This window comes from Brienomyrus brachyistius, chromosome 13 (genome assembly GCF_023856365.1).
Source record: "Brienomyrus brachyistius isolate T26 chromosome 13, BBRACH_0.4, whole genome shotgun sequence".
NCBI classification, from domain to species: domain Eukaryota; kingdom Metazoa; phylum Chordata; class Actinopteri; order Osteoglossiformes; family Mormyridae; genus Brienomyrus; species Brienomyrus brachyistius.
The window spans coordinates 23,054,722-23,072,765 of record NC_064545.1 but is presented as its reverse complement, the minus strand read 5'-3'; the positions used below and the strand labels follow the sequence as shown (position 1 = coordinate 23,072,765).

Sequence of the window (18,044 nt, the reverse complement as noted above, 5' to 3'; positions counted from 1 at the left end):
CTACTAACAGTTTTATCTTTCATTTCACACCAATAAATTTTGACACAACAAAGAGATACGCTTGCGTTTTACATTTTTTATCTCTTCAAATGTCCAGACGTTCCTTATTTCTCTTCGGTGTTCATGAATCTGCTAGTCCCGCTGCCAAGTGCTCGAACTGGGGGGTGGGGTTGACCAGTCAATTTTTTTTGATTGGGGGTGTGGGTCCAGGCACTTACACCAAGGGGCATGGGTGTAAATTACGGGGGGGTGGGGGTGGCGGAGTGTTGTAGCCCCCCTAATAAATCAAAGCAGGCTAATACAACCCCCCCTCTAAAAATCATGTTTCTCCCGTAGTGGCTGGAGACCTCAACCCCTCCCCAATGTTCCAGCCAAAGTTACGCCCTTGGCAAGGGGGGTGGGGGTACTTTTATTCGCTCAGCCACCCTTGCCAGATGATTTCTATTTCAGTTGCTAATTATAAGGGATTCGTTAATACAAGTGATTCTGAATCACTTTCCAGCGCACGTGTGTGTGTCGCACTCGTTAGGGGGGGTTAAGGCGCTTTACAAAACCCCGGCGGTGCAAAAAAGCGAAGAACAATATTCACAGCAAAGGAAGTCGTTTTGGTACAACTTTAACCGTGGTCTCCGTGGATAGACGCGGACAAACAGATCACTGTTCATACGGGATGGCAGTGGCATTAGAAGATTACGAGATCGTATTCTGACGCCGTCATGAAGCCCCACTTTGTCTTCTTCGACTTGGAAACCACGGGACTAGGTATTAATGCTGCCGTTCATCTTTTACTTTTTATTTTAGCTTTATCGTGATTTGTGTTGGTAGTTGTTCTAGAAAATCATTTGTTGGCTACGTAAAACTCGTAACTAAGGGACACTAACTGGGCGAATGTCAATACCAATGACGCAAAGACCATACTGGTCATGGCAAGATCGGTCTTGCTAACTTGGGGCGCGATGAGTCATGGGCTTGATCTCGTTCGGCGAGGATGCAACCGATGTATCTTTAACATGTGGGGTGAAGCAAGACTAACATGCGGGGATCTGTACCGTCCTCCGCAGTACTTGAGTATTAGAACTAGTTTTCGGCAATGAAAGATGACGTAAGATGGGTACGCAAGTACAGTCATGTGCGCATGTTGATTTACCCACTTCGAATGAATTCTATGTACTGCCATTCACCTGACTGGGTTTACTTAAATGAGCTTGAATATTTAGGCTTGCATGCAGATGCCTCAGGTTGGCGTGACACACCTTGTCTGGGTAACAGGGCCCAGGTGTGATATGGTCCAGCTGGCTGCAGTGAGTGGCGGGCACAGCTTCAACCTCTACATGGTTCCTCGCTGCAGGATGCAAAGAGGGGCATCTGCAGTGACTGGTCTCCGTGTCAGGCGGCGTTGCCTGTACATGCATGAGGTCCCCGTTCTCGCAAACACCCACCAGGAGGCGCTGATGGCTTTCCTCGCCTTCTTGCGGATGCTGGACCGCCCCCTCCTCATTGGCCACAACATCAGGAAGTTTGACTGCCCTGTGCTCTACAGGACCCTAGAGGAGTTCCAGTTGAGCTCCGAATTCCAGCGTAGCATCTCTGGCTTCCTAGACACACTTCCCCTGGCCCGAGACCTCCTAGGTGACTGTGGTCTCCAGAGTTACCGGCAGGAGAGCCTGGTGAAGGCCGTCCTGGGTGTCCGCTACGCCGCACATGATGCCCTGGAGGATGTTCGAGCCCTACAAAGGCTGTACTGGGCTCTCCAGCCCACAGCTGAGCAGGCCCTCCGCCACACCTTCACCCTGCCCATTACGGAGCCGGGAGCAGCCTGCCGAGTGAAGCGGCACTGCAGGCATCCAGGCCAGTGCCCCCTGTGGTGTTATTTGAGGCCAATGGCACAGGCCTCCTCTGAGGCTGTAGGGGGAGACTGAGCTGCAGGGCAGAGAGTGTTTGGTGAGGCTATTTAAGAATTTTAATATTAATATCCAAGGCTAAGCAACAACAAACTGCCGAAGGTGCAGTGGAGATATTTGGTTTTTCTTATTGTGCAACATGGTAATGATCCCTTAAAAAATGTAAAGCCTTTTTAAGTAAGTTATAAATAATAAACTCGATTTAGTTACTATGCATTTGGTCACGCTGGAGTGAAATCTTGCACTGTACCATTTTGGCCTGCAGAGGGCGCAAGAAACTGCACAAACTGGCCCTGTCTAAAATGTAGTACGTCCGTGACACTGTGTGTGGGTGTGTATGTATATATGTATGAATGTGTATTTTGGATAAAACAGGATTCAGTGGTATAGAGTGAATGTTGTCTTAAGCCAGGTAGGCGGTCTAGCTCCTTCTTGTTACAGTTTATATTCTGCTGTAATGTTATGAGTCTTTCCTTTGAAGCACACATTGGGTGATAATTTAATGATGAAACGAAGGGCTCTGCTGTGACACTCCTGCTCCATTTAAAAGGCAGACAGTGCTGTCAGCCTTGAGCTTTCTTATTAGGTTTTTAAGATGTCGGCTGTATCCCTTTTTTCTTATCAACCCGGTCACATCGGGGGAGGGTTTCCTGTTGTCGACAGCCCTTTAAGTGTGGTTTTAATAATCATAACATTGGGAAGTCAGCAATATACCAGTCCCTCAAGCTTTCACATTTATCCTTAAGCCATATGATACAGTACATTTGTTAATGTATCTCTGCATATTCTCATACTGCTTTCCCCATAATTTCATCGCTTTTTGGCATTGATTTCAAATTATTTTTTTTCCCTGCATTTCACGTTCCTGCCTTTCTTGCATGCAAACATACACCACCCTCCTCTCACGCTGGTCACAGAAGGTCAGGTTAAAATATCAGATCTGTTACTTCTGAACAAACCTTTATTGAGATTTTCCACATTCTGACAGTCTCAAGTACAATCCCATGCTGGACTTAAAAATGCAGACTCATTCAGTCATGTGCAAAAAGCATTCTCTCAATAGTAGATATCACTTCAGACTATTTATGCAATAACAGTACATTCAAACCTCATAGGAGGTCATTATCCTCAAGACACAAGGTACAGTATAGTGCCAAACAGTCTTCCAACCTTGGCTGTTCGAAAACAAAGCTTAATTTGACTTTCTGGTCAACATACTGAGGAAAGAGGCTTCAGTAGAAGTGGAACTTCAGGACGCTGTAGATAGTGTTGGTCTTCCTGCGTTTCTGTAATACTTCTCCAAGGGCTTGTAATTGGATAAAGTGATATTGCCGGTAAGTTTGCCAGTTAAAGGGAGGTTTGCATATGTCTTCCGGTTTAACCAGGACCATTTGTAACCGGTCTCTGCAACTCCAGATGATAAAATTAAAACTGGTATAAAGCCCATCATCTTTATTATAATGGGAGAACTTTTTTTCAATTAGTCTGAAATACTGAAAGCTCTAATTCTCAGTAGGGAGATGGCTGACACTGTAAAATAAGGGATTAATATGACACTAATAATTCAAGATTCAGGCATATGCAATGAGCAGGCATTTCTATGGTGGTTAACTCCCATTTTCAAATCATGCACAAACACTTTTTCATGGAGCAATAACTAGATAAATAGACGTTATGATAAATTATTTCCTGCTGAATCATTCACGATCTGGGAGGATGCTTTGAGGATTGTAACACTTTGTCCTTCTGAATACTGGCACATCTGTGTGTGTGTGTGTGTGTGTGTGTGTGTGTGTGTGTGTGTGTGTGTGTGTGTGTGTGTGTGTGTGTGTGGGGGGGGGGGGAGGGGGTGTCCTTTATTCATTGTGCTTATCAACAGTTTTACTATATACGTCTGCAAGGTCTACTGAACGGTAGCAGCTGAATCAAGGTTCAAGATCTCACATAGAGCCCCTGCTTTTTGCTGGTTTCATCCTGGCATGAAGGCGAACACAGGACAGCGGGGAGGGGTTACAAGAGGCAGCAAGCGCGAAACATCGTCAAGCCAGATGGGGAGAGGCTGTGCAGGATCACGCCCTCGTTGGCTGCGATGAAGAGCACAGATCCGCGGCCAAGGTGAAGGTCAGAAAGGGCGGCGGGCGACGAGGCAGTGGCCTCCCCCCGCACCACAAGCAGGATCCCCACACAGTCCAGTGAAGACAGCAGGTACTGCTTGGTTGCAGCTGGAACCTGTAGGGAGGGGGAAGGAGAGTCATGGACACCGATGGGAGGGGGGGGGAATCTCGAGCCCCAATGAGAATTCAGAAAAAGACCAACAGACATTGCAGAATATGACGGTAATATAATCTAACCACATATCCACAGATAAACCGAAACCTAAACAGACTGTCAGAGTTTAATAATCCGGGGCTGAGGGTTACATTACCTGTATCTTCATGACGGTAAAGTCGGGCACTGGGGGATCGTAGAGGAAGACACAGGGGTCAGAGGGGTCCGGCACAGGAGAGAAGATTTTGGCGCTGGGAGGGGCGGGGCTGTAATCGAGCATCTCGCAGAGGGTGCTGACGTCGATGAATTTGGGCGTCAGGCCGGCGCGTACCGTGTTGTCCGAGCAGGCCATGCACTCGATGCAGTCTGAGGGATGGGAAGCAGGAAAGTGACTTAGCTACACGGTTAAATCGACCAGGAGCGCGTGTGTGTGCGTGTGCGCGCTCGGGGCTGAACTCTAACCTCCGAACAAGTAGGCGTGCGGCTCATTGGCCCCCAGGAACATGGCCTCCCCAGGCTCAAGGGTGACACGGTTCAGAAAGTAGATGGAAAAGCAGCCGATGTCACCGGGAAAGTGTGAGTGTAGCCGTAGTAACAGGTCACCATTACTGCCTGAGGTGTCTTTTCCTGCAGCAGCTTTGGGGTGAGTGAATATAAGAAATTACGGCTTAAATAAACCTCGAAGTCTAAATTATTAATACATGCATCATCACTGTTGTGTCACGGGGCATTGAAAGTCTTCAGTAGAAATGAAAATTGTTCTACTAAATGTTCTGTGCATTCAGACTTTGTCATACTGTTGCTGTCTAAACAGAAGGGTTTACAGAAATCTCATGAAAGATTTATATTCTGACACTGTGATACCAGTTAATGTGGATGTTTAGCTGATAAACAGCTGTTCCCTGCCATACAGCCCATATGCCTGCTACCACTCTCATTCTCACCTTCCTCTGTAACTCTCTTCACCAGCACGTTCAGCTGGTCCACAAACACCTTCTTCTCGCAGTTCATCATGCGCGTGAAGCACTTCCTGAGAGCCGCCTGCATGTGGCCCGCATCCTCCACGCTGCACCTCAGATCTGCCGCCGCATCAGGGCCCACCAGGGTGTGGAACTCGGGGACCGCTGGGCACAGGGACACAGGGTCACCCCCACCCCCCCGACAACACGCCTGAGGGTGCTCTCTGCGCAAACTCTGCTATGGGGCAGCCATGCAGAAGCCGTGTTGGGCTATGCTCCACTTTCCCTTTAGGGCAGTGTTTTCCAATCCAGTCCGTGGGGACCCACAGACGGGGGAGCAAAAACATGGACCGTCTGTGGGTCCCTGAAGACCGGACTGGGAAACGGTATTGTACGGCATTATCATTATATGTCCTAACTAAATCGGGCCATCTTCCGTTTGTCCTGACTTTCCAGGTCTGACACAAAGATCTTCTACTACAGCATTTGCCAACCCAGTCCTCAGGGACACCCAGCAGTCCACATTTTTGCCCCCTCCCAGCCAATCAAAAACCCTAAATATGTGGTAGAGGTGTGTTGGCAGTTGGGAGGGAGCAAAAATGTAAACTGCTGGGCTTCCCTGAGAACTGGGTTGGCAAACACTGTCCTACTGGGTTAAGGTCAAGACCCTGGGCTGGCCCCCGATGTTCCATTGTTCTTTCTTGAAAATGCAAACTTGCACATCATTTCCACTCAATGTTTTGGCTTGGGTGATTTATACAGATGTGTATGTAACTGACATATCAGACGACTCTGGGATACGTACATTTGAGGAATCCCAAAATTTCTTGAACAGGGCGAAAACCACAGAGTCCCTCAAACTGAGTCAGTGCGATCGCCATCTCGGGCTTGTGGTTATCGTCAGGGTAGTGCTGAGGAAACTGGGCGTGAAGCTTTGCCGCAAGCTCCTAAAGAAACCAAGCAGACACACTACTCTGGATGGAGGTTTGAGGACACAAAGCCTGCATGAAACATCCTCTACACAGCCCTACGTTTACATGACGTTCATTAAGCAGACGCTTTTGTCCAAAGCAATGTTCAAGCAAGGCAGATTGCTAGCATACCAAAGCCAAGGGGCCAAGTAAACCTAAGTGCAGATTGGTGGAGTATAGTGTTATAGTGGTGTATATTGGTGGAGTATAGCAGGTATAGTGTTGATATACCTCATTTCCTGCCTTACCCTATTGGGATGGGCTTGGATAGACAATGCCGTGTTCACTGATAGAACCTTAAACAGGAAAGGTAGCTGTCCCTGGAAGGTGTCTTTGACCTTTGACCCCAGGCAACCCGGATAGTCTGCTATCCATTGGCTCAGTGTCTTCTGCCGTATTCGATTGTCCTTGATGAGGGCATCTCCTTTAGGGTGGGCGCCCATCCAAAGCTGAGAAACGAGACCAAGCATGACCAAATGTGACCCTTAATTCTTAAATGCTCTCAGTGTTAAGAACATCGCTAAAATATGCAATATGATTGCTAAGAAAATACCCATCTATGTGATTTTAAACAGAATGAAACAGAAATGGTTGCAGTTACAACAGAAAATTATAGAAAAATATGTATGAGAAATCCTAATTCAAGTAAATGTTTTATTACAGTTCAGAAAAAAATGTTTTGTCATCAAAGACAAATGTAGTTTAAATCTGGTCACCTCTGCGTAGGGCTTGTCATCTTCAATCATCACCAAAGGGTCACTTCCAGCGATAAGTTTGGCCACTTCACTGTTGAATCCTAATTTTCCCCAAGCATAGTTCTGGACCACGCCCGATAATGGAAATACTGTTGAATATAAAGGCAATACAGTACTAAATACCAGCCCCATAGTAACTAAATTCTTCCGCAATACTACATTTTCTGACACATCCTAGTTTTGAAAGAATCAAATATGATATTGTGTGGTTAGCATGATCATGATATATGTCATTTTCTTGCATTTAATTTGCTGTAAATTTTCTTCACCCGTAAGTCGGTTTTAACAAAAACATTTAGGTCTACCGAATAAAAGTAAATTTTGCATGTATAAATTACATCTAAATTTGGACGCGTACATAGGATGTATACATCAATTTGCCTTTGTTAAATAGCTGGCCACTGTTCTGAGCACGGACTTTGGATTACAAGTGTATATCCTGAACCACTGCCTAGTTTAAGAGTTTACACTGTAAGTGCAAATTTACGTTGTTATTTGCACAATATCGCAGACCCGCTGTGCTGCACCACGCACTTTTAAGACGCCCCCTTAATCGTCGCAGCGTCGCATTATGATGCCATTTCGCAGTTAAGCGACACCGATTCAAAATGAATCTTGCCATGACCTTAGTAAAACCAGCAAATAAACTAATAACATTAACAAATGAAAACGAGTCTGACATTTAAACGTAACATAAATTACATCATTTACATTTAATTTCATGACCGCCGCCGCGTTTTATCGGGCTTCTCCCGTACAGCTGCCGGCTCGATGGGGATGCTACTTCTGTGCATTTTCATTCTCCCAAGTCACGACAGTATAACATCACATTATACACATCGTATTATAACGGGAGTCTTTTTGCTCAGCTTTTCATGGTATGTCGTACAGTCGTATTTCTTTGTGGGGGAAAAAATACGAGCAATCGAAAGGAAAATAAAACTGACCTCTTACTTCCTCCATTGCTGCAGCGTCGGATGACACGCGCAGGTGACGTCACTTTGAAACACGCCCAAAGCGCCTGTTCGGCCGGGCTCCAGCATCATACGGCGCCTAGAGACGCATTTCACAGCAGATCGGGCATGGGTCAGTATGCATTCTGTCCATTGCAAACTTGATCTGACATTTTTGCTTGTATTTTACGGCAAAATGTGGTTTCTTGCCACGTTATAAGATTACCAATAAAACCCATTCCAGTGCAGCAAGTGACAGCTTGTTTGCATGCGAATGAATGAAATGTTTTGATTTGCAAAATAATTACAAAATTCTATAAAAGGGAACGGGAACGCGAAACAAGTTGAACCACAGATTAGCGTGCGCGGCCGTCCGCGTTCCCGTCTGACCACGCGCGCCCTAGGTACGAGCGCGAGCGCGCTGCTGCGTTTGTCTTCGCTGGGCTAAGCGGCGGCGTCCAGGTCGAAATGTCGGAACTGATCGGCGGCATCGAGCCGGAGCCGGCGGATGTTAATCCGTTTCAGGTAGGAAAGTCGACTCTGCGGGCGGGCACCACTCGGGGTATGTCTTCTGTAGAAGAACGGTTGGGAAAAAGGCTGCTTATTGCCGCAGTTTGTCTGTTTGGGCCCAGTGAACCTTCAGCCGTGTCCGTGTTTGACAGGAGCGCCTCATGATGTAGGTGTAGGTCGTTTTTTCACCTGCGCAACACTTTATTTAAGTAGCAGAGCCAAACCAGCCCTCCGATCAAAAATTAACCGTCAGTGGTTATTAGTATAAGTTTAGCTGAGCGCTGTGCTTGATGGCCCTTTAGCAGGTCCTGATGTTGAGGTTTTCGGGCGTCTCTTGTGCTTTGGGCTTACAGCCCGCTTCCGTTTATCTACGTGTATTTATTGTAATGAAGTTTGCGGGCCGCTATTAAATAAATGACTACCTGTTTTTATGCAACCGATGGCGCTCTCCTAGCTGCGAGGTTCCCCTTCGACTAATACAGAGAAAGGATGTTACTAAAGCAGAGAAACTTCCTTTCAGTGTTACGTGACCTTGCATTTTGCCGTTTCTGTAACAATGTTAAGCCTAATTATTTTTAAAGCACTGTTCCCTTTAGAACAGGGACATAATCCATGACATCCTGTAGCCTTGGGTGTGTCCCGGGCTTTTGTATTTCTGTGTACTTAAGGTGCTGCGTCAATACACACGGCTTTTAATATAGCAGGAAATCATGTCTCTTCTCTGGTGCCCAGACGATAGATTCAAACAATATGTAGAAAGAATATGTCCAGAATTGTGATTCAGCATATTACTATTACAGTGATCCTTTCAAATGTGTTGTTATGAACATTTAAATTTCGAAAGAACCTGTAGTACTAATTAAATACAGAGAAAGTAAATGAGCCCACAGCTCACGTTGGTACACCTTTTGATCTGGCTAATTTTTGCCTGCTTGTGTGAATTCGCCAGAGGACGTCAAACGTACAAAATCGCATAAGTTGCATTATGTGTGTGAATGAAAGTGTGATGTCTTTTCCTGTAATAAAGAAAATGAAATCAGTCTTTGCATTTGCTGAGGTAGCAGTCTGAATAAATGTTACAAGGTCTTTTTTTAAATTTATTTTTCTTGTCCCATGCCTTAGTCTGAAACTTAATCTCTTCTAAAGGCTGGTTATTATACTTTGTGTGTAGGATAGTCCAAGTTTCAGAAAACGTCCTAATTTGGAACCTGATACATCACATCAGTTTTTGCTGTTTACATGTGTGAACTTTTTTTCAGTATCCTTAAATTGTCAGGTGGTTCGTGTTGTTAAAGCTGGTCTGTAATGGTATATTCTTTGCCAAAAGGCTCAGTTTATGGTACCTGTCATCAGTTCTGTTGTAACCTGTAAATACATCATTATTGGTCATACCATCTTCTGTTGCTGGCTCATTTGAAGATGAAAATGATATTCTGTCTGTTGTATGGATTTCAGGATCCCTCAGTAACGCAGGTGACTAGCACTGGTGTGGACCGGCTGGAGGAATTTAATCCTTTCACAGAGAACACAATGTCGGTAAAGTGCACCTTTTTATTTTTTAAAATAAGACGCGGCCATTCAGACTTTCATATTTTGTTGCTGAGTTGAATTACTTCTGAGGGAGTCTTTGTATTGATAATGTATACCTATCTTTGTGGCCATTTACTCTCAAATTTATTGATTTACCGCAGTTTCTCTCAGAAGGTAATGAGTCTGACCTTTAACCAGGTTGACAAGCAAGACCATTTCTCGTGTCCATTTCCTGCTTGGTGCCATGCTCTAATGTGACGCACCCAGAATCAGGCAGCTGTTCCGTTTCAGGCCAGCCAATTGGGGATCACTGTCCCCGCCTCTGCGCCAGCTGTTCTGCAGCCGTCTGTGGAGCCCAGCCCGCAGGTACAGGCCATTCAAGGGGAGACCCCCCTCACACACACTGCTGCTGTAATTGGTGAGCTGCCTGCCTGCCTTGCAGCCTCCGCTGGCTTCCCGCCCCGTTCCCTCTCCGCCTTCCTTCCTCTCTCTCTCTCTCTCTCTGTGGCTCCCTAAGGCTAATTCGTGCTTCACTTTTCCGAGTGCGCTTCCATTTTGCGCACATGGTGAGTGATGGGAATTTCGTCGCCAGGAATATGCACCGAATGGTGTGCGTGTAGCCGAGATCTTGTTGTCCAGCAGACAAGTATGTACACAGGGTCCATGTGCATGACTCCGTCCACCATAATGGCACATGGAGAAGTGAAGTATGAACTAGGCTTTACTGCCCTGCTCCTTCCTGTTACTGTGCTGGTCTCTCCATGCCTGCTCTGATTCCTCTCCTTTCTCGCCAACCTTTTCTTGGTTCTCTCTCTCTCTCTCTCTCTTTCTGTCTGCCAGCTGCTCCTGCTGCTTCTGAGGATTGCCCAGTGTTAAACTGGGAGACTCTACGGCCATTTTAAGTTTTAAGGTCTGTGTAATGAAAGATCCTTTAAAACGGTGTTTTATGTTGCATTATGCGGCCACAATCCAGTAAAAATTAACATGTGGGTGGTACGTTTCGAATGAACTTTTATTGAGGCTGCAGTGAAGCTAATGACACACATGGCACTTGGATGTAATGTGGCTCTAGTGGAGGGAAGTTGCATGTTTTTTACTCTGAACTAAAAATCATGTTGATTTTTACCAGCTTACCAATCTTATTACTGAGACAGTTAATGGTTTGGAACCAGGGTTGAGAAACTGTATGCAGAACACATTTTTCATGTGTACCTGAAAGCCATTGACTGGTGTCCTGTCCAGGGTAAACCTCAGCATTGTGCTCTGTGCTACCCGAGACAGACTCCAGCCCCCACAATGATCTTGACAAGGATGAGTAGTTGGATGGATGGATGGATAGAAGTCTTCGTTGCATCATAGTTTTTTCAGTGTAATATAGTTACGCAGTAGGTTACATGTTACAGGGAAACACTGTCATTTTCGACACTCCCCTCCCATCCCGTGCCCATAGGCCACTGCAGCAGCCGGCCAGGCCAACCTGCTCCGCCAGCAGGAGGAGCTGGAGAGGAAGGCAGCTGAGTTGGAGCGAAAGGAGCAGGAATTACGGAGCCGTGCTGCCACAACGGGTGAGCACCTCCGCCTCCGCCTGCTCACCAGTGCTGCTTTGTGTGCTGTGATCATGGCACCTATTTAACCAAACTGTAACCACTCTTTCTGAGATGGTAGTACTTGCAGAAGGTTAGAAACACACATTTATATGTTTCACACAATACCCATCCTTATATCATCCCACCCTTTCTCAAATGACCCTGTGAGTATTTTTTGTGAATTTAATAACTCAATTTGCATTTTGTAGCCTTCATAACTTGGCAAGACATTTAACAAGGATTTAGTAACATCGGTATTGGCAGATTTTAGTTAAAAACTTGAGTATTATTCAGAAGTTCAGCGAACCCAAAGTTTAATTTCTTTAGCAAGTTTTTAACTTGCTATTGTCAACAAATGCATCAGTGTCAATTGGCTCTTTTCCACTGACATACGGGAACTGAGCCGCACCGCGACGAGAGACTAGTTACAGTGCGGTTCCAGCTCGCTTCGGTTTTGCTCTGCAGAAGGGGCGACTCGGTAAAGGCATTGCCAGGCTTGGAGAGCAACTTTACTGTCCACATGGTGTACATCATGATTGACCGTATGCTATTAATTTCCGCTAGCAGATCTGTGAGAATCGCCTTGTTAGCATTGAAGGCTAGTGGAATTCGCATTTGTTGGTGTAGTTTTGCATTATGAATTCTTTACGTTCGGCTGCTCTCTAGTACTTTTTTTATAAAGTGGGTGGTTGGAAGTTTTTAAGTTCCGTGGTACACGGAACACATCAATACATCACAATGTGCGATACACCTCTACCAATGAATAATATAGATGTTATGCCATTTTTTCCTTCAGATAATCGGTGCATATCGCCACAGAACACCGGTATCTCCCTGCATTTCAAACAACCAGCTGGTGACTCAACCAGTTTTGGTTTGGTCACACACTCAGCCCTGCTAGTAAACAGGGTTTCCGGTACGGGCTCGGATGATGTACTATGGAAAACCGTCAGTTTGTGGTACAGCTTGGTTCTTGGTGGCAGTGGAAATGTGCCTAATACTGTCTCCCACTCACCTCCCTCCCTCAGTCAGTTTGAACTTTGCACTCCTTTGATAGGCAAAGAAAACAACTGGCCTCCCCTGCCGAAGAGCTTCCCAATCAAGCCTTGCTTCTACCAGGATTTTTCAGCAGAAATCCCCACTGAGCACCAGAGAATTTGCAAGATGATGTATTACCTTTGGATGTGTGAGTATAGCATCCAGCAGTGGCCTTTGTTGTAGGTTTGGGTGGATGGTTTCATGCTTGATGAATGTATGTGGAGATGTCATTGGCTCCATGATGGTGCTTTGGTGTTATTTTGCGATTTGTCTCCCTTTCTGCTGTGGGCGACATTTGGCTTGTTTTATTTATTCAGAGAGCTGCAGATGTTTGCATATGCAGTCGCCCATTCTTAGTAAACGCTCCCTCTGTTTGATTAATATACTTCTGCTCATTTAGCTAGCAGCTATATATAATTCACTTGCGGTTTTCTGTACTCGCAACAGACACCATCCTAGAGGTCAAACTGATGACTTTTTTTTTTTTTGGTCTGGTCATTAACTCCCCCCTCCCCCCCCCCCACAGTTCACTGTGTGACTCTCTTCCTGAACCTGCTGGCGTGCCTGGCATACTTCACAGTGGACAGTTCCTACGGAGCTGACTTTGGCCTGGCGATCGTCTGGTTCATCCTCTTCGCTCCCTGCTCCTTCCTCTGCTGGTACAGGCCCATCTACAAGGCCTTCAGGTGTGTCGTCGGCAGCCCACATCACATGCCCAGCGGAGACTTTGTACCACCACCCGAGCCACGCATTTGTGTGGGGCCACTGCGGTCACTCCTGTAAACATTAAATAAATGCGTCCCTTAGTTAGGAGGTGCTGAAGCAGCCTGTCCTGCTAACCAGCTGGCTAGCTGTGATCTTCTGACTCATTGATTTCCCGACTCACTTGTCGGGGACCCCGGACAGACCATGTTTTTGCTTCCTCTCAGCTCCTAGCGCACGTGTACCCGGTATTTGATGTTCCTGATTGGCTGGGAGGGAGCAAAAACGTGGACTGTTCGGGGTCCCCGAGGACTGGGTTGGGAAACTCTGCCCTAAAGTGACTTTTTGAGTGGGGGGCCCAGGAACCCAGCCCTGGGGGTGCTTGCGACTCCTGAGGTATAATCCCACCTTCGTTTGCTCTCCTAATATCGGCGTATGTCTGTCTTCTAGGTCTGACAGCTCCGTCCATTTCTTCTTGTTCTTCTTCATCTTCTTCTTCCAAATAATAGTGTTTGTCATCCAGGCGGTGGGCATCCCCAAGTGGGGCAACAGGTATGTTCCATAGGAACATTTGCTCATTCAGTCAGGGACGGATTACGGACCGGGGCCAGCGGGGCAGCTGCCCAGGGGCCCTTGGGGTGCAGGGGGCCCATGGGGCCCCTAGCCCAAAACAATTTGCAACGCTTATCAACAATGTATTTTTGTTTGTCTATTTTAGAGGGCCTACATTCTTTGATCCTCTGCCTACAAGGGCCCCTGACCCTATAGGGAGGGCGTTTGGCTGCCAAGGGCCCTTGAATTGTGGTGGTGGTGGTGGGGGGGGGGCCCTCGCGAGCGTTTTGCCCAGGGGCCCACACAACCCATAATCCGTCCCTGCATTCAGTAGTTCGTCATCATTAACAGTGTCCATTGATATCAGGTTAAGCAAGCTGTTGAATGGTGCCAAGGATACAACAGCGTACAATAGCAGGGTTTCTCTTCATTTTAGCGGATGGATTAGTGCCATTTCCACGGTTGGCAGAAGCCCTCCTGTCGCAGTCATCATGATGGTGGTGGCTGGATTCTTCACTGCCTGTGCTGTTCTCTCCTTCGTCCTGCTGAAACTGGTACGTCGCATCTTTGTCTCAGGCTGGAAATACTCAGTGTTTCATGTTTTCTTCCAGTTCCCTGTCAGCTTTCTAGTTTTAGTAGTAAAGTGTTGCACCAGTGATGCATCCACATGAAGCATAAAGTACTCCACACTGTCTAAACAGAGCCTTGGTAGTTATGATGACTAATTTCTATATATAATAATTTCTATATATAACTAGCAATCATTACAGTGCTTCCATAAAGCTGTGTTAAATGTGAAAATGTTCTCATTTATTTGGACCCTGCCCCCCCCCCCCCCCCCCCCAGAACAGTACAGCCACAGTACAGGTAGTTCTCGCTTTCCAAGCTCCTGATTTATGAGCTCATATCTTTGAGAATTTTTCATAATTTAAAATAGGCACATAGCTTAACGAGCGCTGCCAAAAATTCCATCCATCGCCCAACAAAGTCTGCAGATAACTTTGCTTTGTGAAATCTGCCAGATTTGTACCTTGTACTTCTGCACACGCACAGCATTGCACTTTACGGCATATTTTATGATGGTGCCCGATTTGTACCACTTCGTTTCATGACCCGACCTGATCCCCACCATACATCGGGTTCATTACACCTGCAGTTTGTGAGCGACCTCCACCAGCTCCCAGTGGGATACATGAAGGGAAAAAAACGATCTGCTGAAATTCAAAGTGACCAAAAATGATTACGAATGTTAGTTTTAGCAAAGAAGGGTTTTTTTTGTTTAAATGTGCGAATATTTTTCATCAAATTTTAATTCTAGTAATACGTCCTTTGTTTAAACCCTTTGTTTATTTGCCAAAAATGTATTTTTTTGGCTATAACGAAAGTCATCATTTTTATAACATTTCTATGGAAAAAATACCTCCCACCTGAGACATTCTTGGAGCATCACGTGGCTCAGTGGCCTTGGCCTCTGTGCCCGTCAATGGAAGGTCTTTGGTTCAAGCCCAGCCTTGGCCTCTGTGCCCGTCAATGGAAGGTCTTTGGTTCAAGCCCAGCCTTGGCCTCTGTGCCTGTCAATGGAAGGTCTTTGGTTCAAGCCCAGCCTTGGCCTCTGTGCCCGTCAATGGAAGGTCTTTGGTTCAAGCCCATCCTTGGCATGTCTGCAGGTCCTTAACCCCCAGTTCCCTGGGCGCTGCAACAGGTGGCTGCCCTTGTAGGTAAGCGCAAGCTCGCTGTAAGAGAGCAGTTTGGGAGAGGCGTAGAGAATTTCCCCACATGGATCAATGAACTATCTGTTGTTCTTGTTGTTGTTGTTGTTGTTATTGATGATAATAATAATAATAATTAGCAAGCGATAATTTGGAACGAATTGGCTCGTAAAGTCAAACTACCTGCACTGGTAAGGCACATCGGGATGCTGTGATTCAGTATAATAACATTATAGGGATGTTTCCGTAACAACGCTGCCATTTGCAGGTGCACTCGCACTACCGCCGAACCGGTGCCAGCTTCCAGAGAGCCCAGCAGGAGTTCTCCCAGGGCGTCCTCACCAGCAGAACCTTCCAGACTGCTGCCGCTTCTGCCGCCTCCTCTGCTGCTCAGGGTGCCTTTCAGGGAAATTAGAAAGCAGACCCACCGCTATCCTGACTCACGATGTCTCCAACACCCTAGGTCCTTGTTACAGAGGTTCATTATGGCTCGCTGTCCTTGATGCCACACTTGTAGTTGCCTAGTAGACTGGCTGCCATTGGAAAGAATAGACACCAGAGGGCGCTGGTGCTTTCATAGAAAGGCCTCATGGTTTTATTATTTTTTTTCCAGCCTTAGTTCCTAAACTGCATAAGCCACACAGTTTGACGGGTTTATTTAGAAGGACAGGTGGACAAGGCGAGTTGAACAGCTCTATTTGTACAGCGATTCTCTTGAGTTTAGATGACTGTATTATAATGCATGTGCTTCCTTTGGGCTAATTTAAAAATTTGATCACTACTCCAACACAGGAATCATGTTGACCATATTTACATTGTGTTCCTTATTACAAAGCCCTCAAAATGTCAAATAAGGGACTGACTGGAAAAATCATTTCGTATTCTGAAAGGTCCATAAGTAATGATTTAGGACCCTAGTGCAGATTTTCTTCTAGGGGGATTTTAATGTAAGGTTTCCATGTCGGCTTTATTCTTTTTTCCACGCTATTAATCAGGTCTTCTTAACAGGCTTTCTTCTAGAAACCAAGGTCTGTTATTTGATAAGGCTTATTTTATTTATAATTTGTTTTATGACTATTGCTAGTCCATTGTTCACCTCATGTCCGGCTCATGCTTGTGAAGGCAACAGAATTTAAATCATGACAGGACTTTTCAGGTTTTATTTCAGCCTCTAAATCAGTGTTTCCCAACCCAGCCTTCGGGGTCCCCCAGACAGTCCACCTTTCTGTACCAGGAGCTGGGAGGGAGCAAAAATGTGAGCTGTTGAGGGGGTCCCTGAGGTCCGGGTTTGAACACACTGCTCTAAATGATCATTGATCAAGGCTCATTTAAATTTCATAAAACCCACAACATTTTAAGTGTGTTACATACATTGTTTCTGAAGTGATTTATGTCTGATTTAAAAAAAAAAAAAATGGAAATAATTTAAGTGCCAGACTGTTTCAGTGCTATGCCAAGATTAATCTTTTCTAAAATGTCTTTCTTAATTGAAATTAAATTATCTGCTACCTTAATCATTAATGTATTAGTGAATTGCCTGGTATTCCTTATTAATAAAACTATTTTTATAAGGAAATGCTTCTTGTTCCCAAAACCTGTCTAAAATGATCTTATCCGGAAATAAAAGAAAAGCTGGAGTTCATATGGAAATGATGAGTGTTGGAGAATGTCGGTTTATCACCAGAACAGAGGTTACATGGATCCTTCTCTGCTCGTCATTTTCCTCTTCTCTTCTGGTCTCCCCGCTTCTCGTCATTTTCTTCGGCTCTCCCTCCCTTCCTGTTGGCCTCCCTGTCATTTCACTCTAGCATTCGTGTGGTGGTCCTCATAATACCACTGACATTACGGCATTACTGTTAATGTTTTCTATGGGTGATAGAAAGACATGCCAACTAAAAAAATCTTGCGTTACTTCTTGCATCATCAACAATGCATCTCTAATACAGACTGTAATGTTTAATAACGTGTGTGTGTGTGTGTGTCTATATATATATATATATATATCTCAAACTGTAGCTATGTGGTCATGAAATGTCACATTCACTCATTTGAGTCTGTTTAAATGTTTACCAGGTTATATCTAAGAGTATATATAAGAAAGAGCTTGAAGACTCGGCTGGAGCTTCTGATGCTGAAAGACCCAAACTCGACCTTCAGGAATTTCCCTGTGGGAGCAGTAAATGTTTATCTGCCAGTGTGGCTGTGCGGGATGGGGCTCTGTGACCAGAAGATCATTGGTTCAAATCCGAAGCTTCGCAGAGTGATTTCACTCTTGGGCCCTTGAGCGAGGTGCGACTCTCACCGAATTGCACCTCTGAAGTGGTAGAACAACCTTTGATGACAAAGAATACCATCATCCAAAGCCTGGGTCATAGGTAACTTGCGCGGCTCTAATATCCCCGATAGGGGGCGCCAGAAACACACTTTCCTGTTAACGTCTGCAGTGTGTTTATCTGGGAAAAGAAACGCATTGAATGGTGGGCCTAAAGTGTTCATTCTTGTATCGCACACATGAAAGCACTTTTTAATTTTTATTCCTTATAATTATTTAAATTCCTGACTATTAAAGACACCATCGGTGGTGTTAGTAATTCAGTAGGTCTTTAGAAG

The 18,044-nt window shown here is 45.5% G+C and overlaps 3 protein-coding genes across 5 annotated transcripts; 2 read left to right on the top strand and 1 right to left on the bottom strand.

Moving 5' to 3' along the window:
- The first annotated feature begins 383 nt into the window (after positions 1-383).
- trex4 (three prime repair exonuclease 4) lies at positions 384-2,113 on the top strand. Of its 2 annotated transcripts, none has more exons than XM_048972708.1 (2): positions 384-762; positions 1,349-2,113. In XM_048972708.1, the coding sequence occupies exon 2, from the start codon at positions 1,350-1,352 to the stop codon at positions 1,917-1,919; it is 570 nt and encodes a 189-aa protein (XP_048828665.1). In that variant the 5' UTR covers positions 384-762; position 1,349; the 3' UTR covers positions 1,920-2,113. The 2 variants fall into 2 exon arrangements, with proteins under 2 accessions (XP_048828665.1, XP_048828664.1); XM_048972707.1 differs by having other exon boundaries at positions 394-762; positions 1,270-2,113.
- Positions 2,114-2,842: 729 nt separating this feature from the next.
- Positions 2,843-8,919, bottom strand: mpi (mannose phosphate isomerase). Of its 2 annotated transcripts, XM_048972704.1 has the most exons (9): positions 8,740-8,919; positions 7,802-7,907; positions 6,816-6,943; positions 6,348-6,548; positions 5,934-6,075; positions 5,114-5,293; positions 4,632-4,805; positions 4,327-4,535; positions 2,843-4,130 (listed from the first exon to the last, which is right to left on the bottom strand). In XM_048972704.1, the coding sequence occupies exons 2-9, from the start codon at positions 7,815-7,817 to the stop codon at positions 3,912-3,914; spliced, it is 1,269 nt and encodes a 422-aa protein (XP_048828661.1). In that variant the 5' UTR covers positions 7,818-7,907; positions 8,740-8,919; the 3' UTR covers positions 2,843-3,911. The 2 variants fall into 2 exon arrangements, with proteins under 2 accessions (XP_048828661.1, XP_048828662.1); XM_048972705.1 differs by lacking the exons at positions 7,802-7,907; positions 8,740-8,919 and adding an exon at positions 7,566-7,779.
- Positions 8,136-17,084, top strand: LOC125706148 (secretory carrier-associated membrane protein 2-like). The gene is made up of 9 exons (XM_048972706.1): positions 8,136-8,332; positions 9,773-9,853; positions 10,139-10,213; positions 11,298-11,412; positions 12,491-12,619; positions 12,998-13,157; positions 13,624-13,725; positions 14,162-14,279; positions 15,703-17,084. Exons 1-9 carry the CDS (start codon positions 8,276-8,278, stop codon positions 15,847-15,849), a joined length of 984 nt encoding a protein of 327 aa, XP_048828663.1. The 5' UTR covers positions 8,136-8,275; the 3' UTR covers positions 15,850-17,084.
- The last annotated feature ends 960 nt before the right edge of the window (positions 17,085-18,044 follow it).

Coding starts and splice junctions, on each gene's coding strand:
- trex4 (XM_048972707.1), top strand. CDS start 717: ATGAAGCCCCACTTTGTCTTCTTCGACTTGGAAACCACGGGACTAG. Junction 763..1,269: donor CTTGGAAACCACGGGACTAG/GTATTAATGCTG, acceptor TCTGGGTAACAG/GGCCCAGGTGTGATATGGTC.
- LOC125706148 (XM_048972706.1), top strand. CDS start 8,276: ATGTCGGAACTGATCGGCGGCATCGAGCCGGAGCCGGCGGATGTTAAT. Junction 9,854..10,138: donor TCACAGAGAACACAATGTCG/GTAAAGTGCACC, acceptor GTTCCGTTTCAG/GCCAGCCAATTGGGGATCAC. Junction 11,413..12,490: donor GAGCCGTGCTGCCACAACGG/GTGAGCACCTCC, acceptor CTCCTTTGATAG/GCAAAGAAAACAACTGGCCT.
- mpi (XM_048972704.1), bottom strand. Junction 5,294..5,933: donor AATTTTGGGATTCCTCAAAT/GTACGTATCCCA, acceptor CCCTGTGCCCAG/CGGTCCCCGAGTTCCACACC. Junction 4,536..4,631: donor GCACGCCTACTTGTTCGGAG/GTTAGAGTTCAG, acceptor CCCATCCCTCAG/ACTGCATCGAGTGCATGGCC.